The sequence below is a fragment of the Scomber japonicus genome, chromosome 19 (assembly GCF_027409825.1).
Source record: "Scomber japonicus isolate fScoJap1 chromosome 19, fScoJap1.pri, whole genome shotgun sequence".
Taxonomy (NCBI): Eukaryota; Metazoa; Chordata; class Actinopteri; order Scombriformes; family Scombridae; genus Scomber; species Scomber japonicus.
Genome location: NC_070596.1, coordinates 2,498,602 through 2,517,408, shown reverse-complemented (window position 1 = coordinate 2,517,408; position 18,807 = coordinate 2,498,602). Strand labels below are relative to the sequence as shown.

Genomic DNA, 18,807 nt, shown 5'->3' with positions numbered 1-18,807 from the left:
GGAGCTGGAGAACGGGGAACTTCCAGCTGCATCACCGGTGAAGAGAGGGGCGGTCAGGCCGCTCTCTTCTTCTTCCTGGCCTGGTGGCTGGTAGCTTGCGCGGGCTGTGCCGGCGGAGCTGTAGCTGGGGCCGAGGGCTTCTTGAACCAGCCGGGCCGCCCGGGCACGGGCGGCGGGGCGGGCTGAGGCTTCGGATGTTTCGGTATTTTGAACTGCGAAACCTGGGAGGCAGCCTGCGCGAAGGATTTACGCTGCGCAGGTGGAGAGGGAGCTGGGGGCTTGCGAGGGAGGCAGAGCTTGAGAGCTTCGTCTTCCTTCTTTTTGGCTTCACACCGTTTTTGCATCGATGCTAGGGCGGAACCAAAAATACCCTCCGGGACAATGGGCATGTCCAGGACGTCGTCCTTCTCTCTGTCTGACAGGCTGGCGAGGTTGAGCCACCGCGCTCGCTCCTGCAGAACCATGGTCCCCATCGCTCTTCCCGTGGCCTGGACCGCGCAGCGTTGGACACGGAGACACAGGTCGGTGATGACCGGTATCTCCTCCCACGCAGCTGGGTCCTGAGTTAGCGCAACATCCTCGCACAACTCAGCCTGGTAAGCCGTGAGCAGCGAGAGGACATTGAGCGCTCTGGCCGAGAGCGCCGCCGCCTTGTACGCTTTCTCAGTCAGGGCTGACTGAAAACGGTCGGACTTGGACGGCAGGCTGGGGCTCCGGGAGGACACCGCTGACAGCTGGGGGTGAAGGTGAGCTGCAACAAGTGGCTCCATCGGAGGCATGCGGAGCAGACCCAGGCTCTCCATCGCCTCACAGTCGAGGGACGAGGCCCCGGGAACCGGGCTCCGGCTGCTGTAGGGGCGGTCTCTCCATGAGCGCGCCACCTCCTCCAGCAGCTCCGGGAAGACGGGGAGAAGTTGCTTCGTCGCGCTCTTGGCCAAGGGCAATTTCTTCCCCTCGTAGCGAGATCTGGTGGTCTCAGCTACGACAGCGGGCCAGGGGATGCCCAGCCGGGCAGCAGCGCGTTTGCACACGTCTAGCATGTCCGAGCTGGGGGAGGGAGAAGCTGGTGTGCTACTCTCATCTCCATCCCGAGAGTCGACGGAAGCCGCGGGCTTTGCAGCCCGAGCTGGCGTGATGAAGATGTCATCCTCTTCTTCATCCTCTGATATGAGGAGATCCAAGGCGCCATCATCATCTTCCCCATAGTCCAAATCCAGGACGTCTTCCTCCAGCGGGGGAACCGCGGCTAGCTCGAGCTGGGAGCCCCAGCTGTTGCTAGCCTCCGGTGTCGCCACCGCAGCGACCCCCACCTCCTCTCCGCCCTCGACGGCGGCGCCGTCGGAAGAGAGATAGGGGTCATGTCCAGACAGGCTAGCCTGGCGGGCTAGTCGTCTGCGGAGACTCTTGATTGTGAACACCGCACAGTGTTGACACGAGCCGGGGACCTCGATAGCCGCCCGGGCGTGTTCCAGCCCAAGACAGCACGAGCAGACCTGGTGTGGATCCATGCTCGATATCTTATTCCCGCAGCGACAGAGTCTGGCTCCGGAGTCTCCGTGCCCTCTGGTGTGAGGGGTTTTAGCCTCCATTCCGTGCGAGCTGGTGTGCAGGCAGGGAGCCGAGGCAGTTAGCTGGTGTGCTAACCGTAAAGAAGCCGAGAATTAGCTGGTGTGCTAATGCCCGGTGCTCGAGTAGCCGTGGTGGGGCGTCGAGAGCAGTGCTGACCAAGCCGTGGAGGGCAGGAAAGCACTGAGTTCGATCTGGTGTGACCGACGAAGCAGAAAAATGTCCTAAGCTAGTAGCGCCCAGCGACAGAAGCTAAATAAGATCCGTCTATGGACAGTTAAGCTAGCTAGCCCTGGACGCGAGATATGCTCCGAGTGAGAAGAGGTGTTTGAATGAGGGTGGTGCCGTCCGCATGAGCTATTTAAGGTAGGTGGGACTACCTGTGGCGGACGGACACGTTCACCAGCCAATCAGGATTGGCGTAATGAGATAAATGCTTCTGAGGGCTGCAGCGAGGCGTGCATCCCATAGTGAGACATCGAACGAAATATTATGAAAGAGAACACATATTTTTGTGTGGAGGCGGACTTTAAATGTTTCATCTTGCAGCATATGTGTAGTTTGCACTTCTGATGAAAATGCTCTGGTCATCTTGTGTGCAGTGGTCTGTGTCATATTAAATAATGTGGATCACTTCCAGCTAGGATTGATGGGGTCTTCATAGACCTACTCCTGTGTCACATCTGGTCTTCAGGGTTATACACATATTTTGAGTGTGATTATTTGCTTAAAACTAAACTTTCATGCTGCTTTTAGCATTTTTCATAGTTATTTTAAACCATCAGTCATTGATGTTTTGTGTTATTTTGTCATTGTGCTGCATATTCTCAGTGTTTTTATTTTATTTATTATTATTATTATTTTCTTAGTCCTCTGATTGGCTTAAGAACAGAGAAGATGGAATATTTGAGATATTAGATTTAAACTAGATATAACACACAATAGCTTGGCATTAATACTCTATTTTTTTCTTTGAGGTTAGAAGAAATGAGGCTCATGTGTCGGCCATGTGATGCTGAGTCCTGATGATTATTTAACCAACCAGGAGGTCTACAGGTGGAGTAAATGTAGCTAATCAGTTTTGGGGAGGGGACGTCTGTGGATCAGGACTTAGTCATCCATTGCAGGGTTCAATTCCAAACTTCAGTCTTTTAGTAAGGCACATGTTACTCCAGATGCTGAGAGCAGAGCCTTGCATGCACACATTAGTGTTGTGCACCAGGTATTATCACACTGTGGGGACAAAAAGCAAGTCCCCATGTTGTAAACAGTCACACTTTTAAATACTTTTAATTCTTTTTTCCAATTGAAAAGTGTGAAGATCTGAAAAGTGAGTCTCATGAATGATGAATCTTAAGAGACTCATAATGAAAACTGGTTGGAATAGATTGAAAACTCACAAATATAAATGGGTCAATGATGTTTTTGTGTGTGCAATGTGGTTTAGTCAAATTTAAAGGGTTAAAATGTGAAAATAAACTTAATAACTTGCACACATTCTTTTTTTGTGGACGTAGCATCACATTTCTTGAGAATCATGTCAATCAGGAAACATTAACATGTTTTAAATGAAGTCATTATTAGTATAAGTCCACTTAAATACACTGTAGCTGCTAAAATATTGAATATTTATCATTGTTTTGTGGTTACACCATTTGACATTTTCAGGAGCATTCAGTCTTACTTTTGGTAAAAAAAATGGTGCAAATGTCATTTAAATGATATAAAAGCAACAAAAATTCTAAATTTACATTTTAACAAACCTGATGCTGCTTTTAAAACTTTTTTTAACAGATTATTTGAATTAATCATCGAGCTAACACTTATTTGTCACTGATCTATATGTAGAAAGGATGGAGAACTGCTAAGCAGCAACATATATACGATTATAAAACTAATATTTACATATACATTTCAGTTCATTTAGTTGCAGAGAGAGAGAGAGCTGTTGAATAGAGGACTGCAGTGACACTGTGAGTGAGGAGGAGGAGGAGGAGGAGGAGGAGGAGGAGGAGGAGGAGTGCAGCTGTCCAAACACTGAGCCTTTCTCTACCTGCCCTACAGCCTATTCTCCCTCTGTCCTGCCCTGCTTTAACCCTGTTCCCAGACTCACCACTCTGTCTGCCTGTCTAACACTCCCAGCAGTCTACACAACTTACTCAGTCATAATGACTGATTACAGCACATTTTACCAAGCTTATCTAGTTAGTAGACTGACCTTTTTACCAATGATAAGTTGTTAGTGGTCATTAACAAGACCAGGTTAAACATAGTACATGGCTGGACTGTGTAAACAGCACTAGAGGACTTTTAATTTGAAGAATGGATACAGGAAGTGGTGACACATGGTGACATCATCTCATGTCAAAGCTCCACTAACACTTTTTATCACAAACAATAACCTCACTGACAGAGAGATGCAATAAATAATGTTATTCAGTGTGTAATGTAGCTATAATAAAAATCCAAACTGTTATGAAGCTCAATAAAATACAATAGAATAGACTGATATGTTTGTGTTCATGTAAATGTGGTGATAGCTACATATAGAGCCTAGAGACAGCACTGCTGTTCTGTCCAGTAAAAACACAAAGCTTCACTTTACATTCAAACAAACTAATGTGGCAGCTACAACTGTTACAAAATGCTACCATGACAACATAGCCACTGTTAAATCATCAAACTGCACCGATCACTTCATCAGATGATGTTTCCCCAGAATGATGACTGATATTGACCATCCAATCATCTCAGGAGAAACTGAGATGATCTCATCCAGCCAGCAGTTCTGAAACATCTCTGAAAATGTCCACATATTGGGAATTTAAATGATTACTTGCTCACCTGAAAAAAATAATAAAAGTGACATTTTAACAGTTCTACATATAAACTAATGGTGTAACTTTAGCACTCAGTCAGTCACTGACTCAATCACTCAGTCAGTGACATTTGTATTTGTATGGCTGGCTCTGCTGTTGTTCTGGATTCTACAAGTGTTCCTGGAGCTTTGACTGTTTTAGCCATCTGAACTAACAGCTAATTGTGACATTGCACAGGTACTAGCCAGGTTACCATGAATCATGGAATGGATATTCATTCCCTCTCGAATCATCAAAAGCTAATACAAATTAGCTGATGGTCCCAATCAGATAAAACCTTCACATTTTTTGATCCTTTAGTCAAACTACATTTTTAATTACAAGTTCTTTTACTGTCTTTTTGGAAAGTGCAGTCATATTCTATCAGTTACAGAGCATGAAATTTGACCAATGTCCAATCCAAGACAAGGAGGTACAGAAAAGAAAGGATCTCTCTCTCACACACACACACACACACACAGTTAACGCTTCCAAAAACTCCCTCGACAAACACTTCCATCTTTTGTTCCCCCTATATATTCTCTCTCTCCTTGGCTTCTCACATCTTTCTCTCTCCCTCTCTCTGCCTGGGATATTTTCTCACTTTCTCTCCTAACTGTCAGAAGAAGAATGTTTCTATAGAGATCAGTGCTGGCTGTGACTGTGGCTTCTTCTTGAGTTCCAGTCTTGGCTTTGCTTATTGGTTGCACTCCCTTTCTTCAGCTTTAGGTCATCATAGTAAAACTATAGCGCTAATCCACACAACAAAACATCACACACACACACACACACACACACACACACACACACACACACACACACACACACACACACACACAGAGTGCAGTTGAAGAAAGATGCATTTAGGCAATCCCTCTATTTTCAGAGAGAAAGGACACAGCACCTGCAGGATTTCTGGCTCTGTGCAACTTCTTCTACTGCAAGACAAGAGAAAGGCTATGCAGTGGTGGAGTTAGTGGGATTAAATCCACTCTAATAATCTGATCATAATCAATGTAAGAGGATGTAATAAGGGGTGGGGGTCGGGGGGGAGGGGTTCTCCATAAGTAACCTCTCCTTCTGAGAACTGGTCACTGGGACAAAGAGTCGGACTGTTCTCCAGTAGGCCTCTCCTGTTTTATAATATTACATTATTAGATCATAATTTGATGTATTAACACTGTGAATTTCAGTGATATAGTTAGAGATATCTATCTAACAATGTATCATATATCATAAACGTTTTTTTATGTTATGTACAATCTTCATCTGAAAAATAGCTAGTAACAATAACTGTAGTGGAGTTAATATGTACAATGTTTTAACTTTAAATGAAGTGGAGTGGAAGTATAAAATAACATTAAATGGAAATAATCTAGTAAAGTACTTTAGTACTGTACTTGAGACTGCCTTTCTTCTTATTCTTATATCTTATTCTTCCAATTATTCTCTTCTTTTTATCCCTTTTATTTACATTCTTTCTATTTTTGCTATACACTTTGCTGCTGTAACTCTGTACCAAAGGATCATCTACTGTATCTATCTATCTATCCATCTATCCATCTATCCATCTATCCATCTATCCATCCATCCATCCATCCATCCATCCATCCATCCATCCATATGAAGACCAATTGGAACTGCAGACATTGTGATTAGGTAGCATCAATTTAAACAGTGGTTTATAATGGTATGCCTGATCTTTACTCCACTTTAGCCATATTTTATCTGCCATGCACAAATATTGTAGAAATCGGGAATCTTTAAAAACGTTGGCAGTGAATTCCATCCAGGGTCTTGCAGCATATCGAGGTTCTTGTGTGGTTTGTTTTTGCGAGACAGGGATGACTGGTGCCAATTTGAGTAAAACGAGTTTGGATTTACAACAAGAGTTAATTAGCTCCTGCTGATGCTTTTCTCCTTTTGTTTCACTGCCAAGATTTTCATTCACAATTCTTTAAAAGCTCTTTGAAACCTAAAAATGTTTATTCTCACCACTTCTTTCCAAGTTCATCATACAGACATTTTACATGTGTTTTTATTTGATGTCTCCTCTGATTGCAGTTCAGTGCAACATTTTAATTCATCTCCTAACATATGAAGAAGATTCATTTTATGCCCTTTGACGGTGCTTTCCGTAACATTTGGAAAAGACTTGTGGCTCATTTGATGACATCTTTGACAAACTCAAGATGCCCCCCCCCCCCCCCCATTAATCTTCTTATCAAAGTGGACCACTCAGAACGTATTGGTTAAGTAATATTCCCTCATCTAATAGCACCCAGGTTCTTTTTTTTTAAAAGATCACATATTGCCTCATTAGGTGGTTGTGGGGAGCGGTTGGAAAATGTCCCTGCTCTTTCCGTGTGATTCAGTCCTTTGAGCGGGCCTCCTGTGGGCCCATTACAACATCAAAAAGCCTTTCACGTTCACAGAGAGCTTGAAAGGGTTAAAAATAAGTGCTAAGTAATAGCTCATTCATTTAGCCTGAAACACATCTGGCTTCTTTTCTGGTGTCTGGTTTTGCTGTGTGGAGATGAAGTTACAGCATTTACAGTAATGACACACTGTACAGTCTATGCTGTGTAAAAAGTGTTTTTCCTCTCAGTGTTCCTGCCATTTCACTCCTCCCTCACTTGTGTTGTCATCAGTATTTTCTACTGAGCTGTTTCAGACCTCCAGAATAGAAGTTCAGGGGGCTTTTAATGAGAAAAGTCTGGGAAAATAACAGACAAGTGGGTCTTTAAGTGCCAAGAAGAATAAAGGTGTAACGATAACAACAATTATAGCAATGCACCAAGGACCTGGATTGAACCAATGGTCTAAATACTGATCATATGTACTAATCAACCTCAGTCAGCCCAGTGAAACGCAAATGTGTTGTAGAAATCAATGAGCTTTTGTGTTACATGAAAGTGCGCTGCAGTAAAGTCAGGAGAGGATGTCATCCTTTAATAAGTAACTTCATGTGAGAGTGAAACTGTGAGTGGTGTGGGAACTTTGAAAGAAAACCCCCAATGAAACCACAGAAAGTTAGTTGTATTGTTTAAATGAAACAACCAATAAAGTTAACAGGTTTTGGGCTCATCCCTATGTTCCCTCTCAGCCCTATGTTCCCACAGCCTTATGTTCCCACAACTCTATGTTCCCACAACTCTATGTCCCTACAGCCCTATGTTCCCTCAGCCCTATGTTATCACAGCTCTATGTTCCCACAGCCCTATGCTCCTACAACTCTATGTTCCCACAGCTCTATGTTCCTACAGCCCTATGTTCCCTCAGCCCTATGTTATCACAGCTCTATGTTCCCACAGCCCTATGCTCCTACAACTCTATGTTCCCACAGCTCTATGTTCCTATAGCTCTATGTTCCCACAGCTCTATGTTCCTCCCATCAAAATTAGGCTCTATGTTCCTTCAGCCTTCAAACCAGTCTCACAGCAAAATGTAATTTGGTCTTATGTTCCCTCAGGCCTACATTCCCACAGCATAAGTATGGCCATTCCATACTGCACATAATGTGTTGTAAGCTGAATAAACGTAGAGCTGTGGGAACATAGACACGCTCCCAGGTTTTCTAGTGTGGCTAATGATGCTACCATGCTTTGAGTGAGCAGTAATGGGCACTATCTGAAGCCTCCATTATGGAAAATAACAGAATAGAATGTGAGGGGACTGGCCAGCCTGATAAATGATCACTGAAGCAAAATATAAATGAAATTACATATGATATGGTTATTTAACACTTTGCCATCTTCAAGGACAGTGGACTTCAAATGTGCAATGAGTTGGGGTTGGTTTATATACTTGGTTAAAGGTGAAGTTCCTTTTTTGCCTTGTTTGAAAAGCAGCATCTACACATTGTGTTTTTTCTAAGAAGAAACATGAGACACAATAAGCCTCAAGCAAGAAGTAATTTACATGACATTATTACTTATTTTTATCTTTATCTATGATTTGTTCTTATTATGTTAGTACCCATTGATTTCTGGGATTCACCAGTGTTTTCTCATTTTTGCTCTTCTCTTAGGTAGGGGTAGATTTTACATGTTTAAGTGGTCGAGAGCACTTGAAAGAAACATACGTTTTAAATTTGAGGAACATAAAAAACAAATAAATGTCATTTAATCAAAGTTAGATTATGTTTCAGACTAATTATAATTATAATCAAAATAAAATTATAATAACTGGATTATTAAATTTGTGGGCTAAATAAATACTACTGGTTAATTGAACCCAACTAGGATAAGTTTAAGTCTATTTAACAGTTAGTTCTTTTTTTGGTGGCATCTCTCTGATTCTTAGACTTGTACCAGATTATTTGCACTTATATAGGGTTCAGGGGGCATGACCTACACTAGTAGCAAACAATCCCACCCCCAATTTAATATTAAGTGGGATTCATCATTCAGGACATCTGGGTGGTTAAGAATGTTTGGTACACCTGAAGTTGACTTCATGTCTAAAAAAATATAAGAAATGTTTAGAAGAATGTTGCTGAATCAGACACAGTGTTAGTCATGTATTTATGTGATGATTTGCTGAATTCCAGTCTGTAGTCAAATACCATCTGTGGTTTGTATGTGACAAAGTTCTTTAAAGGTAAAAACATGAACTGTGTGTGTACAGCAGTGCCTGCATGGGTGATGTCATACTATACAATACCTGGCTAGTCATTGGTTGAAATAATAATATCAAGTAATTCTATGATAGTGTGATGACAACCCTGATGGATACAGTGTGTGTGTGCTGCTCTGGGTTCAGTCTAGCTATGGCAGAAATTATAAGGCATTAATAACTCTCTCCTGTGTCTCCTCAGGTTGTTTGCCACCAAATGCAGTGGCTGTCTGGAGAAGATAGCGCCCACAGAGTTTGTAATGCGAGCTGTGGGGAGCGTTTACCACCTCAGCTGCTTCTCCTGCTGCGTCTGTGAGCGTCAGCTGTGCAAAGGAGACGAGTTTGTCCTGAAAGAAGGTCAGCTGCTGTGCAAGAGTGACTACGAGAAGGAGCGGGACCTGCTCAGCACAGTCAGCCCAGACAACTCTGACTCAGGTACTGTTTCATTCAGTTTTCAGAGGATCAGTCAAGCTAAAACCTCAGTAAATAAAACTGAAAGAATTGTGTGTTTCTCTCTGTTGGGTAACAGATAAGAGTGAGGATGAGGATCTGGATGTGAATGCAGAGAAGTGTCCTGCTGGTCAGGGGAAAGGCAGTGATGACAGCAAAGACCCTCGCCGGCCCAAACGGCCACGTACAATCCTCACCACCCAGCAGAGGAGGGCTTTCAAGGCCTCATTTGAGGTCTCCTCCAAACCCTGCAGAAAGGTGCACAGAGAAGCTTTCAATAGGAGTGTGTTTCCAGGCATACATGAAATAGTAATATCTGCCTAATATAATCTGTATTAACTGGAAAAAGTTGACCCCATGATATTCTGCTGCTTGCTTACCCTGGACCAGGAGCTTTTAAAGTCTGATATTGTAAGCCCCCCAGGTAAAACTGTTCTCCCTGCTTTGGGGGGTGTTGCTATGGAGTCAGTAACTTAGCTGTGGACTACAACTTCAGATCTGATTTTGTATGGATAATTAGCTATAAGCAGTTCCTGTTTGCATTGTACCCATAGATGTACAGACAACTACTGCTGGATTACTTTGATACTGAAGAAAACTTCTATTCCGATTTGACCGTGTTATGACTCTAAGAGGAGTTTTGACTCTCCCTATGCGACCCCCTTTAACTCCATTGTGCCCCCTACTGTATGTGGAAGCTCAGAGTTATGGACTTCTCCCAAACATCACCTCAAAAAGATCAATGGTCCATATCATCAACTCATTTCCAGCTAAATCTGACAGTACTGAGATACTGTAGTTCAAGGGTTACATACAGCACAATGTGATCTCAGGTGGAGCAGACCAGAAAACAGCCTGAGATGTCTTAAGAAAAAAATGAGTGCAAGTTTTTACAGATTATTTTACACATAAATTGCTGATTTTGTACAATGTTCAATGTATGAAAGGTTTAAATATGACCACAATATGTATTCATTGTTTTTGTCAGGGTGAAAAACCCTCTGAAGCAGCAGAATAAATGCTATTACATTCATGCATTTTTAATACTGTGCAAAATTATCTAATGGGCCAGATTGGACCACTTGGGGGGCCAGTTGTGGCCATGGGCTTTATGTTTGACATCCCTGCTGTAGACTCATCAACCAGCAAATATAACTTGGTAATAGAAAGACATGCAAGCTGACTGCTACAGCATATCAGAGATTTGAACTCCTTCATAACAAGTCACAAGTCTTTTAAAGCAGAACGCACAGACATCATTTAGCATTTCTCTGAGATCTGTTAAACATAAGTGGAAATCACAGAAAAAAACTCCTTCTTGTTGCTTGACATCTTAGTTCATATTCATCGATTGCTATTAGTGCTATCAATACGTGATTACTTTACTAAGACTCTTATATTCCTGGAGCCTTGACAATCCCCTTTATACATTCATATATAGATATTTGTGATGTATAGAAAACCCCTGGACATAAAGACAAACGTTTATATTCACATTGTAATTAATTCATTTTTTTATTTTGTCATAGGTCTCCTTGAGCATGTATACTAGTCACATGCAAATTATGGCATTCATGAAACTTATCCTAAAAAAACAAAAACAAAATGTGACATGCCAGCAAATGAACAAAAACACCATAGTGTTCACAGGGTTCTTTACATGAGGTCCCCACATACTGTTAATGTATGAAAAGAGCTAATAAGTGTGACTGTGCTTGTGCTGTGACCTCCAGGTGAGAGAGACGCTGGCAGCAGAGACGGGCCTCAGCGTACGTGTGGTCCAGGTCTGGTTCCAAAACCAGAGAGCAAAGGTCAGTGCAACACTACACAACAAACTGATTATACATAATGCTGCATTCACATGTGGGATGGAAGGTAACAATGGTAACGCTTCTCGCATTAATGAGCATTCATGTCATCATATAGCTGCCAGCTAACTGTGCTTACTGTAAAAACACTGTAACGTTGAAACATAGAAGATGAAGGATTGACTCATTTGGACGCTGAAGCTTCATATTAGCTTCACATCAACTTTTAGATCCATTGTTACACAGAAGGAGGACTGTGGATTTAGTCCTCCATCACTTCCATTGTTAGTACATTATGAAGAGATCTTCTAATGGTCAGTATGAACAGGAGGAATCATTACAACAAGAAAAACATGATTCAATGTTCATTTGGGCTCCTGACTGTTGTTTCAAGACACACTTAAGATAGTGTACTGATAGTGTTGCCTCATTTAGTGAGTGTCAATAAAAAAATGGCAAACTTTCACCTTTACAATAAATGCACAAGAAGTTCTCAAACACTTCCCATCAAAAGAATGTTACCTTGAACTTGAGCAACAAGTTGTTTTATAGTGTCCTGGTCTTGATTAGGACTTGGATGTTTGACTGTGTTTACCAGTTAGAAACAGCTGATTGGGGTAACGCCCACATGACGCAAGCGCAGAATAAAGACCAGGTGAAGCATGAGCACACATGTGATTCTGTTTATGAAATTCCTGGAATGTCATGGAATCATAAGATGTTTATTCATTTTAGTTGCTTTGGAAACAAACCAGAGTTTAATTTAACCAGACTAAGAAAGTGCAGATAGATAGATCTCATAAATCAGGCATTAGATCTACATAATAGTTAGTACTATACTGTGTGTGTTGGATGGATGCCACACACACAGCTGGATTCATATGGCTTAATGCTCCTGACCCGATGCTGAGATTCAAATGGTCAAATCAGTTTATTCCTCTTTCTCTTCCCCATGTTTAGAAGAGTGCTCTGAGCTCTTATTGCTCCATTTCATTAGCGTAGTCTGAATTCAGCATAATGTAATGAACGTAGGACTCATAGAATACTCAAATTCCTTAAAGTTTAGACAATATGTTTTACTTTATCTCTCAGGTATGAGTTGATGACCAGAGAGAATATCAGAACACAGCATCACAACTCACATGTATGTTAGTGATTTAGAATTCTGAATAGAATTTAGAGGATGTTTCCAAGTCAGCTCTTTCATATCTTTGTGATTTATTGTTTTGCCTGTCAGTAAGACATCATGCTGTTTACTGTGTTGTTTTATTTACAGATGAAGAAGTTAGCTCGCAGACAGCAGCAACAGCAGGAGCAGCACAACAGCCAAAGGCTAGGCCAAGGTGAGGATTTATCGTGTGTGTGTGTGTGTGTGTGTGTGTGTGTGTGTGTGTGTGTGTGTGTGTGTGTATGTGTGTGTGTGTGTGTGCGTGTGTGCGTGTGTGTGTGTGTGCCTGAGTAGCTGCTCTCTCTCTCTCTCTAAGGTTACAAAAGGGAAAGCACTCTTGATATCCAATCTAATGTAATCTGTCCGCTATGGTTGTAATTACTGCAATTACTGAGATAGGTACGTATATGAATTACAGTATTTGGAGACAGCTTGAAATATAAAATTTATTATAAGAACAATAAACAGAGCAGAATCACTGTGTAAACACTTCCAGTTTAGTAGGCTTCGACATTATTATATATTCTGAAGCCAGAGTGACATCTCTGCTGGTAAATCAGAGTTTTTTTCCAACAGCAGGGCTATAAAGTGTGGGCCGCAGCCATCATTCTCTGCAGCACAGCTCCTCATGGCTAGCAGGCTTATTGCCACTGTGGTCTCACAGCGGATATGAGCAGACAGTTTAGATAAGTGGCTCAGTGCTTTGGCAAGCACTGCCTCTATCTGTTCAGGGACTTCCAGCATGTCAATATTGGCATAGCAGCAGGGTTTATTATAGTGGAAGCTGCTGCTGTTAACCAAATGAGATGAGCAAACCAGCAAATGGTTGTTGTTTGAAGTTGATGTTAGGATGAGATGAAGCCTCCTGGATGACTGCTGAGATATCCTGGAGATCAAACAGCCAGTCAGACAATGTATGTATATACTTTGATGAGAAACTGTTTGTCGTTGAGCGCTCATAGCTTATAGAAAGACATGGATGTACTCTACTGTCTGTTTCTGAAGAGATGTTTAAATCCTAGGGCTCCACAGCCAGAGAATGTAATATTTCATACAATACTGAAAATACACACTTTACACAGTTTGGGTAAATGATAAATGGATAGCACTTTTTCTAGTCTCTTTTTTGACCACTCAAAGCACTTTCAAACACATTGATACACTGATGACAGGAGCTACCACACAAGGCCAACCTGCTCATCAGGAGGAGACTAACATTCACACACATTCACACATCTTTTGTGCAGCCATCAGGAGCAGGGTTTGGAGTTTTTTAACCTGTAACCCAGTTCGGTTATAGCGACCCAGTTAACCCTTTTCATTTCAGTTACGTTTGGATAAAATCCAAATGTAAATGTAAAGGGATGGTACTGAGGGAAAAACAAGAAAAATGCTACTGTGCTGTAAAATGACGCAATTCTAACTCCTCTGTCTTTTTTATCTATGTGAAACTATGACATTTGCTGCTAAAGAACTAGCAGTGTTGAGATGGAACCCATTAGTACATCACACCAGGAAGACAAATATATATGCAGGGAGCTTTAGCATTAGCCCACTGCCTCCTGGTGCTATGCTAAGTACATATGTAACCTCTGTATTCAGAGTTTGCACCACAAACATAATCTTTTCCTCAGTCAGCGATCTGGAAGTAGCCATTAGCAACAGCAGCTAGAAGCCATGATTGGATGGAAACACTGAGTCAGTAAGGGTTGGTTGGGTTGTAGTTTATGAGTAGAGGAAGACAATGATATGATCACTACAGTCTCCTCTCTCTGTTTCCAATGTGTGTTGCAGAGGTGATATCAGGCTGCATGGAGGGCCTGCTCAGCTCATACTCAGGGCCGCTACCTCCAAGCCAGCAGCAGTTGGTGACCATGGAGCACAATGGCTACAACACAGACCCCTTCCAACAGGGCCTCACCCCACCACAGATGCCTGGAGACCACATGAACCCCTATGGTGAGAATCACACTGTACCTGGATCTTTACAGCACCTAACCCCACTGTGAGGAGAGTGTGAATCGGGACATGGGAGCAGAGAAGCTGTATTGTTTTCCTCATTTGTTACTCATTTTTACTAACTAATCATGACATTACTCACATTTAACCAAAATTAAAATAGATTTAAAAAAAAAATCTATTTCACTTTTATCAGTAGCCTTTAATGATAACATGACTTCACACAAAAATACATGTGTTCTTAATAACTCCGCACTATGATCGATCACTTTGAATTAGTAATCCTTCAATTCAGAGAAATAGAAATTATAGTTAGAGTTAAATAGTAGCCATACGGTATGTATGTGTATTTGACTAGTCTTTTGGGATGTTTGCTGTCAGTAGGCTAAGCTTCATTCCATTTCATATTGATGCATGTCTACCGCAACCTGAATCCAAATTCCATTATCTCTGTTAACAAAGGGTGTTTGTTTTTATTTTATACTTCCAAATATATATTTATCATCTTCCTTAACCCTTTATAGGCATCATTAGACTCATAGACTCATTGAAATACTTTCAAATTCAAAATGTCAACCTTAGAGAGTTATTGGGGAATATTACTGACTTTTTTGCTTTTGTGACTTTTTTTCCCAAAATCTTTCATTTTAATGTTGCAAATCAAGGTCAATATAATGACCATATATGGCTCCTTCTTGGTCTAGGGTAAAACATTTACCAAAAAGTCTATGTATAAAAAATCCACATGGTTCTACAACCTCACAGAGAGGCATGAGGAGGTTTATGGAAGTTTACAAATGTAGTTATTCACCCAATAAAGGGTTAAAACAGAGTCTTCCTCAATCAATCAAGCCACATCTTCCAATAAGGCACTCCAATGTTTCCATCATTTAATCGCTGCATTTGTCATTTTCACATATTTTATCAAAGTGGACTTAACATTGTCCACTGGATTCAGCCTTCACTATTACATAATCATGTAATAGTCACATCATCAATATTTATGCACATGTCACGTTTAATTGTTGCTCTTGTCACTTTCATATATTTAACACTTCATTTCTATATCCACATTACATTCCACTTTTCTTTCCTAGTTCATTCAATACTTCATTTCAAGTTTTATATCCTATTTTAAATCTGTAATTATTTCATTTTCAATATTATATTTTAAAATTTCAATTAAATGTTTTAATATTACTTTTTATTTCGTTATTATTAATAATATCACCTTACTTTTGTCTATTATCAATCCTTTGTCTTGCTTCTTTTTTTTGGAAAGTGGACAACAAGATACATTCTTTGTATGATTCCATTGGCTAATAAACCATATTCTAATTGAATGTCATGCTGACATAAAACCCCCAAACCAGAAATCATAAAGATACAAGGGTCCAGGACTGTGTTGCCTATGCATGCAATGGTTGGTCTATTCAAACCTAAACCTAACCCTAACCAAAGCCCTTCAGGCCTTCCTCCTAGACTGTAGTACTGCCTTAGATTATCAGCAGTATTATAATCTCTGAAAGTCATTTTGGTTATTGTTTCCATTATAAAAGCAAAAGCAAACAAAACGCTTCATATATACTGGGCCTTCAAATGACTCTCTTTAACAAGGTGGCTTGTGTCCATGAAATGAAGAAATTAAAACTTTGTCATAGAGCTACATCAAATATATGGTTGGGAAGGTCTCATATGTCCGTGGGAAGGCTCTACATGGCTCCTGCTATGAAATACTGAAATACTGAAATACTGAAATACTGAAATACTGCTCCAGGCATGAAACCAACTGTTAACGAGAGCTCTTGACCTCAGCTATCATGTGAATATACTCAACAACTGGGGTTTAAAATCTGTTTACACAAATGCGTGTAGAATCTGTGTAAACTCCTAAAAGCCTTGAAGTTAGTCACAGTGGATTATCCTTACTTGACCAGGCTCACATTAGCTTTTCTCATTTTAGTGTCAATTTCCCAACCCTAGGTGAAACACGGCATACCCTAACCATAATAACTCTCCTCCCCCTCCAACCCCACTCTCATTTTATTGGCAGTGATGGGAATTACCCAATAAGGCATGATGGCTGATTAAAAATGGATGACCCATCAAGTTGTCATCATTTAGACCCTGTGAGCCCAATAAAGCCAGTGACACCCCAGAGAGCAGTGCTACACATTCCTGCAATTAAACATTTGGACTCAGTGAGAACATTGTGCCTGTACAAACACAATATTACATGTTTGATGTCTATCTCTGTAGAAAATAACTGTCACCGTGACGCCGACAGCTACAATTAGAGAGAAACTGTTCCAAATGGTTTCCATTATCAAAACCAACCTCGTTAATGTTATTGTCACATCAAAGTTATTACTATTCAATTTTTCCAGTTGCTGCTTGGTTTTATTCTTCACAGAGAGTTGTTGCTATTAGAGTTTCTCCCTATGTGCTGTGACAAGAAAGGTAACACTTTAATTCATAGTGTTGCTTTGTTGTATGAATCAGCAATCCTAGCTACATAACAGAAAAAAACAGAAGCAAGGACAAACAGTAGCACTGACCTAATAACAGGACTCACTTTTTATTCTTTGACTGTGTGTAAAAATTATGATTTTATATCACAGACCGTGATGAAATAAAGGCATTATAGTTAAAAAAAATGTTTTTAAAAGACTGGTATAGGATTATAGTGTAGGGCAGCTGCTCTGCTGGTGAGATGGATTGTACTGTAACTGGACAGAAGCATGAAAAATATATTTCTCATAGTTGTAGGTAAAGTGTATCGAAGAAAAAATTCAGTAATTATGTTGATAAGAAAAAGCATGAACTACAAGCACAACCACCCTACTACTGAATGTACTCTATGACCACAGTCTATAAGGGTCAATGAGGTGTTTTGTGTTCATATGGTTTAGTCAAATTTAAAGGGTTAAAATGTGAAAATAAACATATGAATAACTAAAATTCTTTTTTTGTGGACCCAGCATCACATTTCTGCTTTTAATCCATTTAAAGAGAATATATTAGAGGATTATGGCAAAAATGTCTAAGTGGTGTAACCATAAAAACTTTGTACCAAATAATTCAACTTGCTTAAAAACAGTAAATAGTCAATAAAACACCATATCAACTACTTTGGCATGATCTTACATTATAACTTTTATATTAAATAAAGATAATGGAATACTATTGTTCTAAATATTACATTTCATCTGGAGAATCATGGAGATCAGGAAACAGTTACATGTTTTAAATGAAGTCATTATTAGTATAAGTCCACTTAAAATAGGTGATAAAATATGTAATATTTATCATTCTTTTCTGGTTACACCATTTGACATTTTCAGAATCATTCAGTCTTACTTTTGGTAATACAATTATTTCAAATGACATAAAAGCAACACAAATACTAAATGTACATTTTAACAAACCTGATGCAACTTAATAAAATGATAATATGTCATAGCTGGTGTCTGTCAGCTTGTTGTAAAGTTATTCTTCCCACTATCGACAAAAAGTCGTAAGTTATAAGTTTGGGCAAAAATATACTTCTTCAGAACAGCTGCAGCTGATTTCAATGTAGCTTGTAGGTACATTTTGATCAATAAGAACAATGTATAATGATATCACTGCAGTTGTCTACAGGGCTCTGAGTTTTGGTTCTGACTTCCCACTATCCTCTCTGTTCATACCAGGTGACTCCATTTTCCACGACATTGACAGCGACACATCTCTGACAAGTCTAAGTGACTGCTTCATGTCCAATCCAGATGTTGGCTCCTTGCACAGTCGGGCGGGGAACCCCATCGACCGCCTCTACTCCATGCAGACTTCCTACTTTGCCTCCTGAGACCCCAAAATCACTGTCAACACCACCTCCAAGGCCATGAACAGTGAGCTCACAACAGTTCAGAAGCAAGACGCACAGACCACAGAGTTGTCCTGCAAGACAGAAACCAGAAAACAGGGAAATGTACGTACCTGCAGAGAATCCACCAAATATACCTGACTGACCTCCACCAGCCAAAGCAAAGGGAAGCATGAATTTGACTACACAGACACCCCACTTTCTGAATCTGGTATTAATGCTGTAGATTGTGATTGTGGATTGCCAGTATTTGTACAGATATCACAGCAGAAGTTTTATTAGCAGTGTACAAAGTGAGAAGAAGGTGAGATGAAACTGTTTGACAGAAACATTAGGCTATGTGTTTCTCAGGAGGCAACAGTTTAAAATGCATTGATAATATTGTCTGTTGTTTTTAATGGGACAATTAGGCAAATATAGTTTTTAGTGATGTAATTTTAGTCAACTACCAAGCCTCTCTGCTGTAAAAAAAAAAAACAAAAAAAAAAAAACAACAACATTGTATTGGCTGTTGAG

At 40.6% G+C, this 18,807-nt stretch overlaps 1 protein-coding gene across 1 annotated transcript in view; it reads left to right on the top strand.

The window, feature by feature from the left end:
• Window positions 1-18,273, top strand: part of LOC128380378 (LIM homeobox transcription factor 1-beta-like) — a 73,479-nt gene extending 55,206 nt beyond the window's left edge. Inside the window, exons 3-8 of the mRNA XM_053340180.1 lie at window positions 9,244-9,476; window positions 9,571-9,749; window positions 11,225-11,302; window positions 12,576-12,642; window positions 14,262-14,426; window positions 18,119-18,273. Coding sequence (XP_053196155.1) covers window positions 9,244-9,476; window positions 9,571-9,749; window positions 11,225-11,302; window positions 12,576-12,642; window positions 14,262-14,426; window positions 18,119-18,273 — 877 coding nt within the window. The remainder of the gene's footprint in view (window positions 1-9,243; window positions 9,477-9,570; window positions 9,750-11,224; window positions 11,303-12,575; window positions 12,643-14,261; window positions 14,427-18,118) is intronic.
• Window positions 18,274-18,807: the final 534 nt, after the last annotated feature.